This window comes from Silurus meridionalis, chromosome 24 (assembly GCF_014805685.1).
Source record: "Silurus meridionalis isolate SWU-2019-XX chromosome 24, ASM1480568v1, whole genome shotgun sequence".
Taxonomy (NCBI): Eukaryota; Metazoa; Chordata; class Actinopteri; order Siluriformes; family Siluridae; genus Silurus; species Silurus meridionalis.
The window spans coordinates 3,171,904-3,192,696 of NC_060907.1; the positions used below are offsets into that span (position 1 = coordinate 3,171,904).

General features: G+C 45.1%; 1 protein-coding gene across 1 annotated transcript in view; it reads left to right on the top strand.

The window, feature by feature from the left end:
• The window catches only part of LOC124378334 (complement C3-like), an 88,476-nt gene extending 68,186 nt beyond the window's left edge, over positions 1 to 20,290 (top strand). The window contains exons 34-41 of the mRNA XM_046837930.1: positions 243 to 333; positions 1,058 to 1,144; positions 1,453 to 1,558; positions 1,735 to 1,830; positions 4,956 to 5,036; positions 5,217 to 5,300; positions 9,571 to 9,700; positions 19,949 to 20,290. Coding sequence (XP_046693886.1) covers positions 243 to 333; positions 1,058 to 1,144; positions 1,453 to 1,558; positions 1,735 to 1,830; positions 4,956 to 5,036; positions 5,217 to 5,300; positions 9,571 to 9,700; positions 19,949 to 20,093 — 820 coding nt within the window. The 3' untranslated portion in view covers positions 20,094 to 20,290. The remainder of the gene's footprint in view (positions 1 to 242; positions 334 to 1,057; positions 1,145 to 1,452; positions 1,559 to 1,734; positions 1,831 to 4,955; positions 5,037 to 5,216; positions 5,301 to 9,570; positions 9,701 to 19,948) is intronic.
• The last annotated feature ends 503 nt before the right edge of the window (positions 20,291 to 20,793 follow it).

Below are 20,793 nucleotides of genomic sequence, written 5' to 3' on the forward strand. Positions count from 1 at the left end.
TTTTAAATTGCTTAAAGGTGTTAACAAGGGGCTACAGAAAGCATTATAAAAGGTACAAGATTCAAAATGTTGACATGGATAAAAATGTCCTGAAATTAATGTTTTTTGTTGTTAATCATCTGAACATGGAGGTGGTTATATTTAGGATCGTTGGAATATACTTGAACTTGATTTTTAGACTAGAATCAGATCTGTAATTGTTTGTAAGATCTATGTGATTTATTCATGTTGATTCATTTCAGGTTCCTGCATGAAACAAAAGAGGCTGCTATGACCATCCTGGACATCAGCCTGCTGACAGGTTTTGTAGCAGACAAAGATGACCTGGAAAAGGTATGGGTTTGGAAAAAAAGAAAAAAAAAAAAATGGTAGCATCAAAAGTAATATACAGCAGAGGTCTCAAGGTGTGGCAGGAAATGATGATTTCTTAAACTTTATTTTTTACATAACGCCTCAGTGGGTAAAACAACTGTGCTAAGTGTATAATAGCTAAAATACATCTAAAAGAGAATGCAGCTAAAATACATCTGGTTGTTTATTAAAAAAACAAATGGCTAAAATATGTAAATATCACATAAATTATGTATTTTATAATTAGATAAACAATTGAATACAAAAAAGTATATTAAAAAAAAACATTGTTTATAAAAGATTTATTCAAATTAACAAATTACTCTCTGAGACAATTTACTATTCCAGAATTAGGAAAATTCCTGGAATATCTGGAAACCGATACCTGGAACAGTTTATCATCAGAATAAAGCCTGTCTAGTGATGTTTATAACTGAATAGAAAAAAAGAGAATTCAATGATTATCTTTCCCACATTTAGTAATTTAACTGTTTCACCTGGTTGATTTGATTGGTGCTCCCTATTAACATTGCTTCAGGCATCATTTTCAGGAATCTTCTGTATGTCCATGGCAAGAGAATGGTGCAAAATGGACAATACAAAAAACAGATAGATATTAGATCAAAGATTTCCTTGTCTCGTCTTTCACAGTGCAATAAGTAATTGTGATTGGCTGAGAAAAGTTGCTTTGTTGTTTATTTTCCAGCTGATGGGTGTGGAAAAGTACATTCATGATTTTGAGCTGAACAGCCAGCTTTCAGAAAAAGCATCCGTCATCATCTACCTGAAAAAGGTATTCACATTGCAAGCTACAGTCAGACTACAAGTCAAAGTGAACAAGCAACCCAACTAACCCAAAGCATAGCAAACCCTGACAACCCCAAGGAATAGCAAAGCAAAAACATAAAGAACGCAAAGAATTAGCATAGCATAACCTGACAACCCCAAAGATTAGCATAGAAAAACCCTGACAATCACAAAGGTTAGCAATCAGTAGTCAGTTATCAGTAATCAGTAATCAGTAGTCAGCAGTCCTGGACCTTCCCAAATTAGTTCTAGTGTGTTCTTAATTCTTTGCTAACTTAATTTCCTTCTTGTCAGGTCTCAAATAAAGTAAAAGAGAAGATTGTTTTCAGAGTTCACATGATGCTGAAGGTTGGTGTCATTCAGCCTGCTGGAGTATCTGTGTATGAGTATTACAACATAGGTGAGAAGCACAGCACTTGTTGCTCTTCCATGCTGCAACAATGATTAGCAATTACTGTTACATAACATTAGCATCAAGCGTCTGTGGAAATTTCTTAGGTTTTGCACCCCTATTTTGACCTACTAATGTACACACACACAGAGAGTGTACACATGCTTACCAGGTGTGTGTTTTAGAGAACCGGTGTGTGAAGTTTTATGACCCGCACATGTCTCAGTCAAGCGGCTCCCTCAACCTCATCTGTCCTAAAGAAGTGTGCAGCTGTGCTGAGGGTATGTTATAGCATCAAACTTCTATTTTTGTACATTTATTCTATATAATCCACAGCATTTAGTTTAGTTTCTAGTTTGTGCTTTGTAATAAATTAGTTGCAATTAAAAAAAAAAACATTATGGTACTTAAGATAAATGTTTCACTGTAGTGTCAGTACTATATCAGAGTATTTATATTTTCTTTTCGATACATTTTACTGTGTAATATTAAGCCTTTTAATTTTTAAATTTCAGCTCAATTCAGTTTTATTTGTAGAGCACTTTTAACAATGCATTTTTTTTTACATTAATTGTCTCAAAGCAGCTTTACACAGATAAAGTGGTTATAAAAAGAACGTATACGCTTGTTCCTTATATTTGGAAGTTGGCCCCTAACAAGCAAGACAGCCGCAACTGTGGTGAAGGAAATACTACCTGAGATGACATGAGGATGAAACCAGATGAACCAGACTCAGAAGAGAACTTCATCCTCATCTGGGTGGTGCCAAACGTCCATTCATTACAGTTCCCTCATTTTTAAGGCGTGCAGTTATTAAATTTAATTGATGGTCCTGAGCCATCGTAGTAGACTGCTGATATTATTTACAGTCCATATCCATCTTCAAAGTTCTTGAGTTCCTCAGTAACTTTATGGATCTTTTAACTTACATTTTCAAAACAAAATTTTTTTCCTTACTTATTTGGAGCGAATACATAAATAAAGAGTGTTAAATGAGAAGATTTTTTCTTTAAAAAGATCTGATGTGCAGAAGACTGAAACACTGAACTGCATCAGTTTTTTCACATCGAGTTTTTATAGATCACTATGTAACACTACTAGTAACGGCACGCAAACCAACAGGGACTGGGCTCCAGCGATTGATGGTGAGTTAGCTGAATTATCTGTAATCTAGGTGTTACTGAATATATAAATCTATGTCACGGTGCCTCCAAAAAGTTTAATAACAAAGAAAAACAATTAATTAACAGTGGGTGTTTACTATCCCTCTCGCTTAAACCAACTAAATAACACTATTAGTGTTGTGAAGCTTTCCTCTAAAAGAATATCATATTCAAATACAAATTCAAATACACAAATCAAATGCAAATGCACAATGAAACAAGTAGTTAAACAAAAGACTATTTTATTTTGGTATGAGAGAAAAAAAAAACCTCAGAGCTCAAAAGAACAAAAAAATAGTCAATAGATTATATACTGAATAAAAGAATCAGAAACAGCTTTGTACTGAACTCAAATGGATAAAGTTACAGCTAGTTGCTGTAATACACCTTATATGAATTAAAACAATACCCGAAAACAAAACCTTCACCTTGCAAGTGTGTAAAATGTCCTTGACCAAGCGCTTGGATTTTGTTGGGGCCCAAAATACGGTGGTGCACTTACAGGCAGTCAGAAATGACTGGTGAATTTAGCATTGAACAGTCGGTTTACTCACTCCCTTCTCCACTCTGCTACAGTAAAAACTCACCAACTCGCACAGATAAATGGTTTTGGTCGGTCTTTCAGCAGGATCCAGAATGCAGTCCGACGCTGATGAAAAGTCACGCGTCTCCCGCCAGAAAATGGCTACTCACTCCAAGCTTGGGAAGGTCAGCCTCCTCTAACTTTTAACACGTGGAGATGTCCCGGTTCGACAAAGAGGTCCGTAAATCTTTTCAGGCGGTTTGTAACACAACTCCGTCCCGAAGTTCCATGGAAAAGAATTGTAGAGAAAACCTTCAGTCTTTTTTTGTTCCCGCAGGCAGAAAAGTCTAAAACGCGGAAAAGAAACCGAAACACTCTCTCTCAATCTCTCGCGCCGACTATGCTCTTTTCCCAAACCATATCCGGTGCCACCCCTATTCCGATCTCTGTCCATTCTAATTGGCTGATTAAAACCACACCATAACTAAATAGAACACCTCATGGGTTATCATGGGAATGACTCAATCTACATGCAATATTCAAATTCTTAAATATGTACAAAGTGATATTAAAACATATCCAAAATATGTATATATGATAATAAAAAAAATAAGAATAAAATAGAAACATGCAAGAATAATGATACAGTAATGTTCACTGGGTTACAACTACTTTTACTTTTCATACTTATATCAGTTTAAAAGCCTGAACATTTGAAAATTCTGGAATCATATTTAAACAGAGGATTAGTATTCCAGAACAGGAACAGTGTACTCTATCCTGGTTCAAAAACATTAACAAAGATAGAATTTGGTTACACGTGTCTCGGAGAAGCTCGTTAGCCTTCATCCTCATCAAGCAGTAGCCCATGGTGTGATTTGAAAGGCCACTTAAACAGCCCAAAGATACACAAGTTTACTGTGGATAGTTCACTCATGTACCTTAAAGACGATTTTGGTCTGTAAAATGAACAGTTTGCTACATTGGCTTAGGATTACAATTACCATGTGCAGGTTTACACTCAAATGTCCATCAGTGAACAGCTGATAACCTCAACAAAGACTAAAATAAATGGACACGTGTGTCACCCAGATGAGGATGGCTTCCCTTTTAAATCTGTTTCCTCTCAAGGTTTTCTGCATATTTCTGCAGTTTTTCCCTTGTCACCGTTGCCACTGACTCACTCATTGTGGTTAAACTTACGGGGATTTGTTTCTAAAATGTATCTAAAAAGAATTTAATTCTATAAATCTGCTTCAGGACATTGTTAAATTTCAAAAGCACTGTACAAATAGAATATAATAGAATAAAATAGAATAGAATGAGAGCTGGCTGGTGTTTGGGAATATACAGTTATGCAACTTGGTGAGACATTTTTCCCCAAAATTTGAAAATTGAGAAAGTTTCATGTTAGTTAGTTATGGGTACATTTGTGTTTCTTCAAATAAATTGATACGGTGATAGGAAATGTCAGGTATCATATCAGCAACCCTATTATACGATAAAATGTAAGAAAGACAGATCGAGACCGAGTTATAAGAGGAATCAAAGAATGCCAATTCAAAATGAATTTTATAAAAATGTATACAATGATACAGTGTTGTAAAATAAAGAACAATTTAAAGCATTGAGATATTACACACGGTCAAATGCAAAAAACTTTTTTTTCTGTTTTCTGGAATTAACTTCCTGTCCCAAAATATTTTTTTCATTCTAATAGCAAATTGTCCTCAGCTGAAGGGGCCTGCAGTCCCAGATGAAAAGTTACGCATTGAAGAAGCCTGCCGCAACAAGGACTTTAGTATGTAGCCTTCCTCTCTGTCAAAAAGTACAAATAAAAAAACATGTGCAAATTAATTTTTAAAATAAGAGTAAAAACACTTTACGTAACAAAACATACAATGTAATGTCAACATACAGCTAATTCTGCCGTCTTTAATTAGCATTATGGTCTACAATTGTTTTTCCACTTTTCCCCCAGTTTATAAGGCAACTCTGGAAGTGGTGACAAGAGAACGCTCATCAGACATCTATACCTTCACCATAGTACGAGTTATTAAAGAAGGTGAGTGTCTAACAAATGCTGAGGTGTTGAAAGGATGTTACATTTAATGTCCACCTCCACTACATTTATTATCCTAAATAAGATGCACCTGTTTGATGTTGTTAGCTGCATAAAGACACCTGTCCACCCCATACAATCAGTAAGAATCCAACTACTAACATGGCCAAGACCAAAGAGCTGTCCAAAGACACTAGAGACAAAACTGTACACCTCCACAAGGCTGGAAAGGGCTACGGGGAAATTGCCAAGCAGCTTGGTAAAAAAAGGTCCACTGTTGGAGCAATCATTAGAAAATGGAAGAAGCTAAACATGACTGTCAATCTCCCTCGGACTGGGGCTCCATGCAAGATCTCACCTCGTGGGGTCTCAATGATCCTAAAGAAGGTGAGAAATCAGCCCAGAACCACACAGGAGGAGCTGGTCAATGACCTGAAAAGAGCTGGGACCACCGTTTCCAAGGTTACTGTTGGTAATACACTAAGACGTCATGGTTTAAAATCATGCATGGCACGGAAGGTTCCCCTGCTTAAACCAGCACATGTCCAGGCACGTCTTAATTTTGCCAGTGACCATTTGGATGATCCAGAGGAGTCATGGGAGAAAGTCATGTGGTCAGATGGTACCAAAATAGAACTTTTGTGTCATAATTCCACTAAACGTGTTTGGAGGAAGAAGAATGATGAGTACCATCCCAAGAACACATGCAAGCATGGGGGTGGTAGCATCATGCTTTGGGGTGTTTTTCTGCACATGGGACAGGGCTACTGCACTGTATTAAGGAGAGGATGACCGGGGCCATGTATTGCGAGATTTTGGGGAACAACCTCCTTAGTTAGAGCATTGAAGATGGGTCGAGGCTGGGTCTTTCAACATGACAATGACCCGAAGCACACAGCCAGGATAACCAAGGAGTGGCTCTGTAAGAAGCATATCAAGGTTCTGGCGTGGCCTAGCCAGTCTCCAGACCTAAACCCAATAGAGAATCTTTGGAGGGAGCTCAAACTCTGTTTTTCTCAGCGACAGGCCAGAAACCTGACTGATCTAGAGAAGATCTGCGAGGAGGAGTGGGCCAAAATCCCTCCTGCAGTGTGTGCAAACCTGGTGAAAAACTACAGGAAACGTTTGACCTCTGTAATTGCAAACAAAGGCTACTGTACCAAATATTAACATTGACTTTCTCAGGTGTTCAAATACTTATTTGCAGCTGTATCATACAAATAAATAGTTAAAAAATCATACTTTGAGATTTCTGGATTTTCTTTTTTAGATTATGTCTCTCACAGTGGACATGCACCTACGATGACAATTTCAGACCCCTCCATGATTTCTAAGTGGGAGAACTTGCAAAATAGCAAGGTGTTCAAATACTTATTTTCCTCACTGTATATACCCCTGTCAGGTGTCCTGCATGGCGCTCTGCACCAAGCCCTTTAAAGTGAGTCATCTGAAGACTGTCATCTTCAATAAGAGGGCTACGGTGAAAAACTCCTGACATAGGACTCCCGACTAGGATTCTGGGGATCCGGCTGTGAAGGGGTGCGCTGCACTGCAGTATCTGGTGCCCACCCTGCTCCAGACCCCTCAGGGACCTGGTCTGTTAACCCTGGCACTGAATGTGCTTCAGGGCAGGGCCAACAACAGGGAGCATTCTCCTCGGTCTCCACCCAGTCTCGTAATGGTCCAAGAGAACTCGCGGCCTCCTAGAGTTGCTTCAGGGCACTGACCCAGCTCTAGGCACACCAGAGGTCAGTCTCGAGAGACCGATACCCCGAAGAGACTTTCTGGCAGCCTGGAAAGCTCTGCCAGACGTGTCTCTGTGGGTCCTGCCAATGTAGAGCGATGCTACCCGATTCATTTCGAGTCATGTCCGCCCCGATTCAACAGGGTTCTTCCCACTCTGGTGGGAACTAAGCAGGCTCTGGTCATGGAATGAGAAGTAAACACTCTCCTGAGGAAGGAGGCCATTTAGGTGGTCTCTCAATCAGAACAAGAGTCTGGGTTCTATAGCCGGTACTTCTTCATAGATCCCAGAAAGGACGGTGGGTTGCGTCCTATTTTGGATCTACGTCAGCTGAAACGCTCACCTATGAGGCTTAGGTTCAGGATTTTGACCCTTAAGCAGGTCATGTCTTAAATCACATCTGAAGACTGGTTTGTCACAGTAGATCTAAAGGATGTGTACTTTCTTGTATCCATCCTTTCTCCTCACAGTATTAACTCAATTAGAGCAGTTAGAGGTCAGGCATCGAGATGTCATTCTCGCTTACTTGAAGGTTTTGGGGTTTCGGCTGAACGAGGGGAAGAGTGTGCTTTCTTTATTACAGAGAACCACCTATCTCGCCTTCATGGGATTCGACTACTTTGTGCACACAGCTTTCCCCTGCCTGCATTGTTGCCATCCTTATGGCCGTCAGGAAGGTCACAGAAGGACAGCCTCTCACTGTCAAGCTGTTTCAGAAACTGCTAGGGTTCATGGCACTTGCGCCCAGTGTTATCCCACTTGGCCTTTTGTACATGAATCCCCTTCAGTGGTGGCTCAGGACTCTTGGGTTCTCACGGAAGGGCAATGCCCTCCATATGATCAAGGTCATGCAGCCATGCCTACGTGCCTTAGATGTTTGGAGAGATCCAGGGTTCCTGTCTTAGGGCCCTGCATTGGGAGTTACCGGTCATTGCGTAATGCTAATTACTGATGCATCCCTCACGGGGTGGGGAGGTGCCATGAGTGGTCGCTTCACCCCTAGGTCTATTGAAAGGGCCCCATTTACTTTGGCACACAAATTGCCTAGAGATGCTGGTCGTGCTTCTAGCGTTGAAGCATTTTCTCCCAGACCTCAGATATGACCACCTGCTGATCTGTACGGACAACACCTCTGTGGTTTCTTACATCAATCATCTGCGCTCATGCTCCCTGTACAGGCTGGCACACTAGATTCTACTGTAGGACCAGGGGAAGCTCCTCTCAGTGATAACAGCTCACATCCCAGGTCGGTTTGAACGAAGCAATAAACACACTGTCGAGACAGGGGTTAATGGCGGCTCCACCCTCTTGTGGTGGAGCAGATTTGGGAGAGATTCGGCAAGCCCAGGGGAATCTGTTTGTCCACTGCCTGGTTGTCTCAGTGATGGATTTTATCCAAGGACAGTTTGCGAAAGGGTTGGCCATCATTTTGGGGGCTTCCACGTAGCCCCCCTTCGATCCTCTGGCCGAGGTATCTTGGAGGCATCTTTCTATCAAGACAGCGTTCTTGTTGGCCATTTGCTCTTTTAAGAGAGTAGGAGATTTACAGGCCTTTTCTGTGGCCCCCTCATTCATGGAGTTTACTCCAAGTATGGCCAGTGCCTTTTTGTGCCTCAAAGTGCCCTCAGTCAACCCATGACCTGTAAGGCATTTTATCCTCCTCCTTCTCAGGCCACAGACCAGGAGAAATTGAACGGGCTGTGCCCAGTAAGTACTGGACACCCAAGTCAATATGACGGGTCCCTGGAGAAAGTCTGACCAACTGCTCGTAGGCTACGGCCCTCCGAAGAGAGGCCTCCCTGCCAATAAGCAGGAGATGGATCATTGATGCCATTGCATCATCATATAAGTTATCTGGTCTCCCCACTCCATTCAGGGTCAGAGCTCACTCTACCCCTAGAGTTGCTGCCTCAAAGGCTTAGTCCTCTGGAGTACCCCTCCAAGACATTTGCAACGCTGCGGGCTGGTCAACCCTGCTGACCTTTGTCCGGTTTCACAACCAGAAATGCAGTGCCACTCCTGGCCCCTCTGTCCTTCGACCTAGCTGTGCTTATACACATTAGTCAGGGACTGGTCAGTCTGGCGTGATTGGACACTCGTTTCCAAAGCATTTTGAAGCCCTAGTAACCCTAGTTCTCTGCGGGAACGAGACGCTATGTCTCTAAGCCACACTCTAAGCGACACTATTGGCCATCCTTGCAGCACTTCCTTCTCCCTTACAGAAGCTGGCGATTACCTCACTCCATGTGCGTTTTATACTTCCTGGTTGTGACGTCACCTCGCCGGTGATGGCCAGCGTCCAATTTTTGACTGATTACACACATTATTTCAGAGCGTGAACACTTTGGGCGATTTCTAAAAGCGCTTCGAAGCAGTGTCTCGTTCGCTCAGAGAACTCGAGTTACATACGTAACCTAGAGACGTTGCTGATGTTAAAGTGTAAATCATTTATAAATATAAAACATATCTTACCTTGTAAAATCTTCACATCTTTTTATCCAAGTCTTCCTTGTTTTTTTTTCTTTTCAGGGACTGATATAAAAGTGCTGAATGAGCCTCGAGACTTTTACATTCACATTGCCTGCAAAGACAAGCTCAAGTTGATGGAAGGCAAGGACTATCTCATCATGGGTCCTGAGCCAACGAAAATACAAGACAGGTGAGGATCTTATCTGAACTACATTACCAAAACACCTCTGACCATCATACCCTATGTGTCCTTGTTGAGTGTACAATTCCAGATTCATTTCACTTTTACCTGTATCTGATTTTGGGTTGTGACTGTGTGGATTAATGTTCATTCCTCATTAACAAGAGCAATAAAAAAGGAGGCCTGGGGTACAGTTAGTTTTCTAGTTTTACCTAATGGTGGGGTTCAAGTGCATTGAGTCAGTCAGGACACTCGGGTTCATCCACTTCAATCTTTCAACCTTCACACACAGGTTTGAGAAATTCCACAGCTACAACATAAATAAATAAATTGTTCAGTGGTGAACAGTAACGAAGTAAAAGTAGCTTTTTTTTGCATATTTGTACTTTACTAAAGTATTTCTCTTTGGGGAGACTTTTATTTCACAACATTTCAAAGTCAGATAATTTAGATTTTCTGTCAGGGACTCGGGTGCGAGGCTAGGTGAGTGGATGATAGAACCCAAATGCAGGATGCTCCAGACGATAAGAGTCGAGAGAGGAGGGTTGCACAGGCAGGAAATATTTAATGTCTGAATACTATAGCACAAAACACAGTCGCGGCACTCACAGGGTTAAACTAGAAGAAAAGGTTGAGAAGGATAGAACAGGCAGGAAAGCAACATGTCCGAAAACTTATGAGCAAACAACAGAAGCACACACTGGGTTAATATTGAGAAAAAAAAAAAATGTCCGAATATTCTTTCAACACACAGTAGAAGCACACACTGAGTTAATATTGGGAAAAGCAATATGTCCGAATACTTTTGACCACGTAGTAGAAGCACACGCTGGGTTTATACTGAAAAAAGCAATAACTGGCGCTGAACCGGAAGCGGTTCGTGACCGTGGAAATGTTCGAGCGGCTGGCTGACATTTTCCTCAATTTCAGTTAGTACAATTTTTCAATCCTTTTTATTTATGAGGATATAAATAATACTATACTGTCACGGTTGCGAAGTGACTGAAGCAAAAACTCCAGGGTAGTGAAAAAGGGTTTTTACTGAAGTAGGATGCAACAGAAAAGAAAACAACAGAAATGCTGAACACTGAGTAAAACAAACTTCGGAGAGGAAGAACCGAGCGTTCTCTAAAGGACTAGAGACCGTGGTGGACATCCACAGGAAGGTGGAAGGTGTGTAGCTGGGTCACAATGTTCCTATACGTGAAGTAGTAGAACTGACGGTGAGTGAGAGCAGGAGAGGGGTTTATGTAGGGCTGTAGATAACGAGCCGCAGGTGCCGATACTTAGTATGATGGGGACAGACTACGTGTGTGTGTGAAGCTGGGGAATGGTGTGGCAGGCTGTCCCCTGACATCACCCCCCCCAGGGGCGGCACCTGACGCCCGGGAACGGCGCCTGGGGCGACCCCGACCCCGGGGCCCCGGACGGAGCGGATGAGCTGCGTGAAAGTCCACCAAGAGAGCCGGGTCCAGGACGTCCTGCCTGGGCACCCACGAGCGTTCCTCCGGACCGAACCCTTCCCAGTCGACCAGGTACTCTAGCACACGGCCCCTCCGGCGCGAATCGAGCACCTCGTGCACCGCGTACACTGAGGGCTGGCCTAGGATGTCCGGCAGCGGAGGATCCCTGCCCACCTGAAGGGACACGTGAAACACGGGGTGGATCCGGTACCGAGGAGGGTGGTCGAGTTGGTAGGAGACCTCGTTGACCTGGCGAATGACCCGGAATGGCCCAATGAACCGGGGGCTTAGTTTCCTGCACGGTAGACGGAGCCGTAGGTCCCTCATGGAAAGCCACACTCTGTCTCCTGCATGGTAGGAGGGAGACTCCAGCCGACGTGCATCGGCATGTCGTCGCGTGTCATCACGGGCTCGACGGAGCTGGGTGTGTGCCGACTCCCACACCCGGACGCTCTTCCGGAACCAGTAGTCAACGGCAGGGACGTTGGACGGCTCGTCCGACCACGGGAACAAGGGGGGCTGGTACCCCAGCACGCATTGAAACGGGGTCAAACCGGTGGTGTTCTGCCGTAGGGAGTTCTGGGCGTACTCCGCCCAAGGCAGGAATCGGCTCCACTCCGTCTGATCCTCATGGCAGTACGACCGTAGGTAGCGCCCCAACTCCTGGATCTTCCTCTCGGTCTGCCCGTTGGACTGAGGATGATAGCCGGACGATAGGTTGACCGCCACGCCGAGAAGGCGGAAGAACGCCCTCCAGACGGGTGACGTGAACTGCGGTCCGCGGTCTGACACTATCTCTTCCGGGAGGCCGAAGTTCCGAAACACATGCTGAAAGAGAGCTTCGGCGGTCTCCAGGGCGGTGAGCAGACCAGGGATAGGTATGAGGCGGCAGGCTTTGGAGAATCGATCCACCGCCACGAGTACGCAGGTGTGACCTTCAGACCGTGGCAGGTCTGTAACAAAGTCGATGCCTATGTGGGACCAGGGCCGTTCCGGGATCATAAGCGGGACCAGCTTACCCACGGGTAGGTGGCGCGGGACCTTGGACATGGCACAGGTCGGGCAGCCCTGGACATAACGTGCCACATCCCTGTGCATGTTGGGCCACCAGAACCGGGCTTGGAGGAGGAGTAGGGTACCCTGGCGTCCTGGGTGGTTAGTCCCGGGAGTGTCATGGATGAAGCTCAACAATGCGGGACGGCAGGCTGTGGGGACGAACGTCCTGCCTTCCAGGCACCCGGAGGGTGCGGGCTCCTGGCTTGTGGCCGAGCGGATTTCTTCCTCCAGGTTCCACACGATGGGGCATACGAACAACTCGGGAGGAATGATTGGCTCTGGTTCAATAGGTTCATCCGGACCGTAGATGCGGGAAAGGGCGTCGGCCTTGCCGTTCTTGGACCCCGGACGGTAGGTCAGGGTGTAGTTGAACCGGGTGAAGAACAGGGCCCATCGGGCTTGCCAGGGGTTTAGCCTCTTGGCCTCTCTGAGGTACTGCAGGTTCTTGTGGTCGGTGATCACCATGAACGGATGTTTAGCTCCCTCTAGCCAGTGTCTCCACTCCTCGAGTGCCAGTTTAACGGCGAGGAGTTCCCGGTTCCTATATCGTAGTTCTGTTCGTGAGGACAGTTTCTTGAGAAGTAGGCACAGGGTGAAGTCGGCGGGGTCCCGGAGTGCTGGGAGAGGGTAGCCCCAACCCCGTTGGATGATGTGTCCACCTCCACGACAAAGGGGCGTTCCGGGTTCGGGTGATTGAGCAGTGGAGCTGCGCAGAACCGCTCCCGGAGCTCCCGGAATGCCTCTTCTGCCTCGGACGTCCAGGGCAGTTCTTTGGGTTTGCCCCTGAGGAGGGAGGTAAGCAGGGCTGTGACCTGACTAAAACCCCGTATGAAGAGCCGGTAGAAGTTCGCAAACCCCAGGAACCTCTGTAACTCCTTTACAGAGCGGGGGGGCGGCCATTCCTGCACTGCCTGCACTTTCTTCTTGTCCATTTGGATTCCCTTGGCGCTGATCACATAGCCGAGGAACTGGACCCGGGTTTGGTGGAACTCACACTTAGGGAGGTTCAGGTATAGCTGGTGTTTTCGCAGGAGCTCCAACACTTGGGTCACGTGGTTGTGATGTTCCCTAAGCGTCCGGGAGTAGACTAGAATGTCATCGATGTAGACGATTACGGATCGGTGTAGGAGTGGTCTGAACACCTCATTCATGAAGCCCTGGAACACAGCCGGTGAGATGGAAAGGCCGTACGGCATGACCCGGTACTCGTAGTGACCAGCGGGAGTGATGAAGGCAATCTTCCACTCATCTCCTTTACGAATCCGCACGAGGTTGTAGGCACTCCTGAGGTCTAGCTTGGTGAAGTAGCATGCCTCACGGAGGTCCTCTAATGCGGCAGGGACAAGCGGGAGCGGATAAGGGAGAGGAGTGATGAGGGCATTGAGGCCCCGATAGTCGATACAAGGCGGAGGCCCCATCCTTCTTGGCTACGAAGAAGAAGCTCGAGGCAGCGGGAGAGAAGGACGGGGTGATAAAGCCCTGGTCGAGGGCCTGCTGGATGTATTGTTCCATGGATGTGCGTTCAGGAACGGACAGGGGATAGATCCGGCCCTTCGGGAGTTTAGCTCCAGCAGCCAGATCGATGGCACAATCCCAGGGTCGGTGAGGAGGTAGTCGGGTTGCGGCTTGTTCGTTGAACACATCCTCGAACTCGTAGTATTCAGGCGGGATCTCCGTCTGAGAGGGTGTAGGGTAGTTTTCGACTCGTGTGGCGGCCATGGTCACCCTTCTGTTGAGTGGAGTGGGAAGACCATGGAGACAGTGTCTGTGGCACCAGGGACTCCATTCGAGGACGTCACAAGGGCTCCAGGAACACCGAGGTGAGTGTTTAATCAGCCATGGACGCCCCAGGATGATGTTCACTGTAGAGTTTTCCAGGACCAGGAACTGTATACGTTCTTGATGGAACAGGCCGATCTGGAGGGTGATGACGGGAGCGCAGTATTTAATCCAGCCTTGTCCAAGTGGGCGTCCTTGGATAGTCTGGACGGCCAGATCGTGGTGTCCCCGCTCCCGGCGTAGCTGGAGCTGGTCTAGGCATGCCTGGGAGATGAAGTTCCCGGCAGAACCTGAGTCGGCTAGAGCGGAGGTGGAAAGGCGGGTGTTAGGACCGAGAAGGGTTACAGAAAGTGTGGTTAACTGAGAAATTCCAGAGGGAAAGGCGATATTGCTCACCTCAGCGTTGGGGTCGAGCGGTGCACTGTGGAAGGAGTGACCTGGATTACCACAGTACGGACAGGCCCGGTGGTTCGGCATCTCTCTCTCTCTCCTAGACAGACGCTGAAACCCCAACTGCATGGGTTCGGGGGTAGTCCCTGATGCAGCAGCCAATGCAGTGGGAGGCGTGGAATCCGGCATGGAACAGGCAGATAGATGTTGTGAGACCAATATGGAACGTTGTATAAAGGTCTCTAGTCCCACCGCATCAACATGGGTGGCCATTGCCATTCGAATAGCCGGATTCAGACCTTGCCGATATACGCTTAACAGTGCATTCTCATTCCAACCACTGGAGGCCGCTAGAGTGCGGAAACGAAGGTTGTATTCCGCCACGCCGTCTGCTCCTTGGTGGAGATGCAGGAGTTCATCCGCGTTGTTTAGCGCTCCTGTTCCCGTGCAGAAAACCTCCGTTACGTGCGTAGTGAACGCCGCGAAGGAGGCGAGAGCTACGCTATTTGCGCTCCATAGCGCGCGGGCCCACGCGAGAGCTCTTCCGGATAGCAGCGAGATCAGAAAGGCGATCTTCGCGCGGTCGGAGACGAAGCGGTGCGGCTGCATGGCGATGAATAGCTCTACCTGGAGTAGGAAGCCGCGGCATTCAGCCGCATCCCCGGAGAAGGAGGTCGGGAGAGCCATCGGGTTGTTAGAAGGTGGCGGAGGTGCCGGAGGTGGAGCTCGGTGAACCGGGTTAGCGGCGACCGCAGCCCGGAGCGCTCCGATGAGCTCTCGAAGAAGAGAGGTTCCATCGGTAAGGCTGCGTGGTTCTTTCTTACTCCTTCTGTTTGGTAAGGTCAGTTCTTCTGTCACGGTTGCGAAGTGACTGAAGCAAAAACTCCAGGGTAGTGAAAAAGGGTTTTTACTGAAGTAGGATGCAACAGAAAAGAAAACAACAGAAATGCTGAACACTGAGTAAAACGGTTCTTCGGAGAGGAAGAACCGAGTGGTCTCTGAAGGACTAGAGACCGTGGTGGACATCCACAGGAAGGTGGAAGGTGTGTAGCTGGGTCACAATGTTCCTATACGTGAAGTAGTAGAACTGACGGTGAGTGAGAGCAGGAGAGGGTTTATGTAGGGCTGTAGATAACGAGCCGCAGGTGCCGATACTTAGTATGATGGGACAGACTACGTGTGTGTGTGGAGCTGGGGAATGGCGTGGCAGGCTGTCCCCTGACATATACATTCAGCTTGGATGGAACAGGCTATACGACACAATATTGAAAGTATGAGTATTAAATAGGAATGGAGATTATATGAGAGATCAGTAATGTACATAAAGTGTGAGAGTGCATTTAGTGCAAATAACAGTATTATGCATTAGGTATGATCGTTACTTTAGAACTTTGCTGATTGCCTGGGGAAAGAAACTGTTCCTGTGTCTGGCAGTTTTGGGAAACAGAGTTCTGTAGCACCTGCAAGAAGAAAGGAGCTGAAAGATGTTGTGTTCAGGGTGCAAAGGAGTCAGTAGTGATTTTTCCTGCCGGTTTCTGGTTCTTTTATGGTACAAGGTCGGTGAGGAGGTAGTCGGGTTGCGGCTTGTTCATTGAACACATCCTCGAACTCGTAGTATTCAGGCGGGATCTCCGTCTGAGAGGGTGTAGGGTAGTTTTCGAATCGTGTGGCGGCTATGGTCACCCTTCTGTTGAGTGGAGTGGGAAGACCATGGAGACAGTGTCTGTGGCACCAGGGACTCCATTCGAGGACGTCACAAGGGCTCCAGGAACACCGAGGTGAGTGTTTAATCAGCCATGGACGCCCCAGGATGATGTTCACTGTAGAGTTTTCCAGGACCAGGAACTGTATACGTTCTTGATGGAACAGGCCGATCTGGAGGGTGATGACGGGAGCGCAGTATTTAATCCAGCCTTGTCCAAGTGGGCGTCCTTGGATAGTCTGGACGGCCAGATCGTGGTGTCCCCGCTCCCGGCGTAGCTGGAGCTGGTCTAGGCATGCCTGGGAGATGAAGTTCCCGGCAGAACCTGAGTCGGCTAGAGCGGAGGTGGAAAGGCGGGTGTTAGGACCGAGAAGGGTTACAGAAAGTGTGGTTAACTGAGAAATTCCAGAGGGAAAGGCGATATTGCTCACCTCAGCGCGTTGGGGTCGAACGGTGCACTGTGGAAGGGAGTGACCTGGATTACCACAGTACGGACAGGCCCCGGTGGTTCGGCATCTCTCTCTCTCTCTCCTAGACAGACGCTGAAACCCCAACTGCATGGGTTCGGGGGTAGTCCCTGATGCAGCAGCCAATGCAGTGGGAGGCGTGGAATCCGGCATGGAACAGGCAGATAGATGTTGTGAGACCAATATGGAACGTTGTATAAAGGTCTCTAGTCCCACCGCATCAACATGGGTGGCCATTGCCATTCGAATAGCCGGATTCAGACCTTGCCGATATACGCTTAACAGTGCATTCTCATTCCAACCACTGGAGGCCGCTAGAGTGCGGAAACGAAGGTTGTATTCCGCCACGCCGTCTGCTCCTTGGTGGAGATGCAGGAGTTCATCCGTTGTTTAGCGCTCCTGTTCCGTGCAGAAAACCTCCGTTACGTGCGTAGTGAACGCCGCGAAGGAGGCGAGAGCTACGCTATTTGCGCTCCATAGCGCGCGGGCCCACGCGAGAGCTCTTCCGGATAGCAGCGAGATCAGAAAGGCGATCTTGGCGGTCGGAGACGGCGGTGCGGCTGCATGGCGATGAATAGCTCTACCTGGGTAGGAAGCGCGGCATTCAGCCGCATCCCGGAGAAGGAGGTCGGAGAGCCATCGGGTTGTTAGAAGGTGGCGGAGGTGCGGAGGTGGAGCTCGGTGAACCGGGTTAGCGGCGACCGCAGCCGGAGCGCTCCGATGAGCTCTCAAGAAGAGAGGTTCCATCGGTAAGGCTGCGTGGTTCTTTCTTACTCCTTCTGTTTGGTAAGGTCAGTTCTTCTGTCACGGTTGCGAAGTGACTGAAGCAAAAACTCAGGGTAGTGAAAAGGGTTTTACTGAAGTAGGATGCAACAGAAAAGAAAACAACAGAAATGCTGAACACTGAGTAAAGCGGTTCTTGGAGAGGAAGAACCGAGTGGTCTCTGAAGGACTAGAGACCGTGGTGGACATCCACAGGAAGGTGGAAGGTGTGTAGCTGGGTCACAATGTTCCTATACGTGAAGTAGTAGAACTGACGGTGAGTGAGAGCAGGAGAGGGGTTTATGTAGGGCTGTAGATAACGAGCCGCAGGTGCCGATACTTAGTATGATGGGACAGACTACGTGTGTGTGTGGAGCTGGGGAATGGCGTGGCAGGCTGTCCCCTGACATATACATTCAGCTTGGATGGAACAGGCTATACGACACAATATTGAAAGTATGAGTATTAAATAGGAATGGAGATTATATGAGAGATCAGTAATGTACATAAAGTGTGAGAGTGCATTTAGTGCAAATAACAGTATTATGCATTAGGTATGATCGTTACTTTAGAACTTTGCTGATTGCCTGGGGAAAGAAACTGTTCCTGTGTCTGGCAGTTTTGGGAAACAGAGTTCTGTAGCACCTGCAAGAAGAAAGGAGCTGAAAGATGTTGTGTTCAGGGTGCAAAGGAGTCAGTAGTGATTTTTCCTGCCGGTTTCTGGTTCTTTTATGGTACAAGTCCTGGTGACTGGGCAGGGGATCAACAATTTTTTTTTTTGCTGTTTTGTTGCTGCTTCAAACCATGAAATATGTTTAACTTTTCCATATCATTAGGTGGCAACAGGTAAGCTTTTGACTGTATTGTTGATTGATTGTGCTTTGAGACAAGAGAATTAGTGACGCATGCATGCGACAGGCAGCGGTATCAGTATTGTGGCTAGCGGGACTATGGTGACTGTAATGGAGAAGTTTTTAAAAAGGAAAAATGTTAACTCCGAACTGGTCCCTGGACAAAAATCAAACCCAGATGAAGGCCATAGTATGAGTGGAGGTCAAAAGAAAACAAAGATGATTCGGGATCCATATAGCTCCTCAACAGCTTTTGGAAAGGACATGACTTTGCAGGAGCTGGAGGAACTAACTGAACTGAGACAAAACCGTTGTTTAAAGTTAAACTTTGGTGATCTACCTTTGGACAGTTTTTGGCTAACTGCTGCCAAGGAGTTCCCCATTCTGTCAAACAAAGCTCTTTTGACATTGATCCTATTTTCCACAACATATCTGTGTGAGTTCAGCTTTAAAACCTGACTGCTATATTGTCATTATATCTACTGTATTAAGCTACAGTGGGTTTTTTTTATATTTTTGTTTTCTGGTGTGCCTTGTGATTTTTTTTAATGGAAAAAAGTGTACCGTGGTTTAAAAAAGGTTGAAAAACACTGCATTAATTGGTGTAAAAAAAAGTACCTCCTCTGCTGGGCCTTTTTGAGAATGCACTTTTTGTTGGACTCCCATTTCAGGTCTTGAAGTTCTCCACAGATGACACCGGGCTGATAGATATTGTGAGGGGGAGCATATTTAAGGGGTGTTTCCTAAAGTCCACTATCATCTCCACAGTTTTCAGTGTTTAGCTCTATGCTGTTCTGACTGCACTATAGCACCAGCCACTTCACCTCCTTCTGTAATTACACTGTAATTACACATTCCTTTGGCCTTTGAGTGTTATTGCAGAGTTTAACTAGAGTTTGTGTGTATATATATATATATATATATATATATATATATATATATATATATATATATATATATATATATATATATATATATATATTTGTGAGCGATCTTTGTGTTTGCAATGTTGGAGAATATAATAAAGGTTTGTTTTAAGAATCGACGTTGGTTTGTATTGTATACTGGTAAATCTCTGCTATTAGTTGGTGCACATGTGCCTTTTGTTGTTAGCAAACATGTATGTACATTTTTATAGCATGCCTTCATCAAACAAATCGCAGCAACGCTGTTGTGTAAAAAAAACCTCCATAAACACGTGCATGCACATTATTAACGCACATCATGTACATAAAGAAATTTCAAGGTTTTCATTTATCTCGATTATCGGTTATCTCTACGCTTTTTGCGTCCCCTACGCCGTTGACATAACCGGGTTCCACTGTATATATATGTATATGTATGTGTGTGTATGTATGTATGTATATATATATATATATATATATATATATATATATATATATATATATATATATATATATATATATGTATATATACATACATACATACATACATACATACACACACTTAAGGTCAAGCTACACACAAATTTCTCTATTTATTATGATTCTCATGCAGTGAACAAATGTGTTGGTTGATGATATTATCTTGTTCTTCCTATTACATGCAATAAGAGCAAAACACAGAGAGTCAATCCATCCCAGACAATAATTTGTTCAGAATCATTCTGTAAGTTACCTCACTGCAGTCTAGTTTGAGAACAGTAGTCATTAAAAAAGGGGGTTTTTTTGTTCACAAACAAAAGATCACTGTTCTGTAATTATTTAAAAGGTCTGAATATTTTGCATTTTCATATCTAAATCCAAACTCCTTTTTTGTCTCGTCAGTTGGCACTACACGATCAGAACGAGCAGTTGGTTGGAGTACTGGCCTACGCAGGAGGAGAGTCAAGATAACAACAACAACAGGGATAGATACATCGGACTGAGCAGATTAAGCAACCTCCTGGAAAATGAGGGATGCACCACTTAAACTTCTCAATGTGGAAATACAGCTCATATCACAGCTTATATACCGCTGGCCACCGACTACAGCTTTAATCTAGGTCTGTTTTTTTAAATAATTATATTACCTGATTTGATCATGGAATCAACCAAAAGATGCACTAAAAACAGAAATGAATGAGCCGATAAATACATGCATAAATAAAGTTCTTGCAATAAATTCAAGAAGTTCTGTGTGGATCTTTTTTTAGTGTAACGTATTCATAACGACTCTGTACCCAACATAAAAAAAATAAATAAATAAATAAAAAGGCAACTGTTGCAATTTAATGGTTGAAATCGGAATGCATGTTCAATAAATACACTTTAATAAAAAGTGGTTTCGTGTAGGAGAGAAGACTACGGAGGAGCTCTGTGTATTCCGGGACAGTTTAAGAAAAGCTTTTTGGGTGACAGATTCATCAGGAACCCTGTTAAAGATTTTGTTTAAATGGACCCCTTTTTTATATTCACATACACACACTTTAGTCAATATAAAAAAGTCTTAATTAAATGAATTCTTTTCATTAATTTCTTCATTTGGTTTATTGGTGCTATTGATGCATTTACTTTAATTCTGCATTCCATCATGTAGTTATTAATTTATTAATGAATGCATTTATTAACTACTGCAGCATTAAAATATAAAAACAACACAGAACTTAAAATTAGTCAATGATTTAATTGTG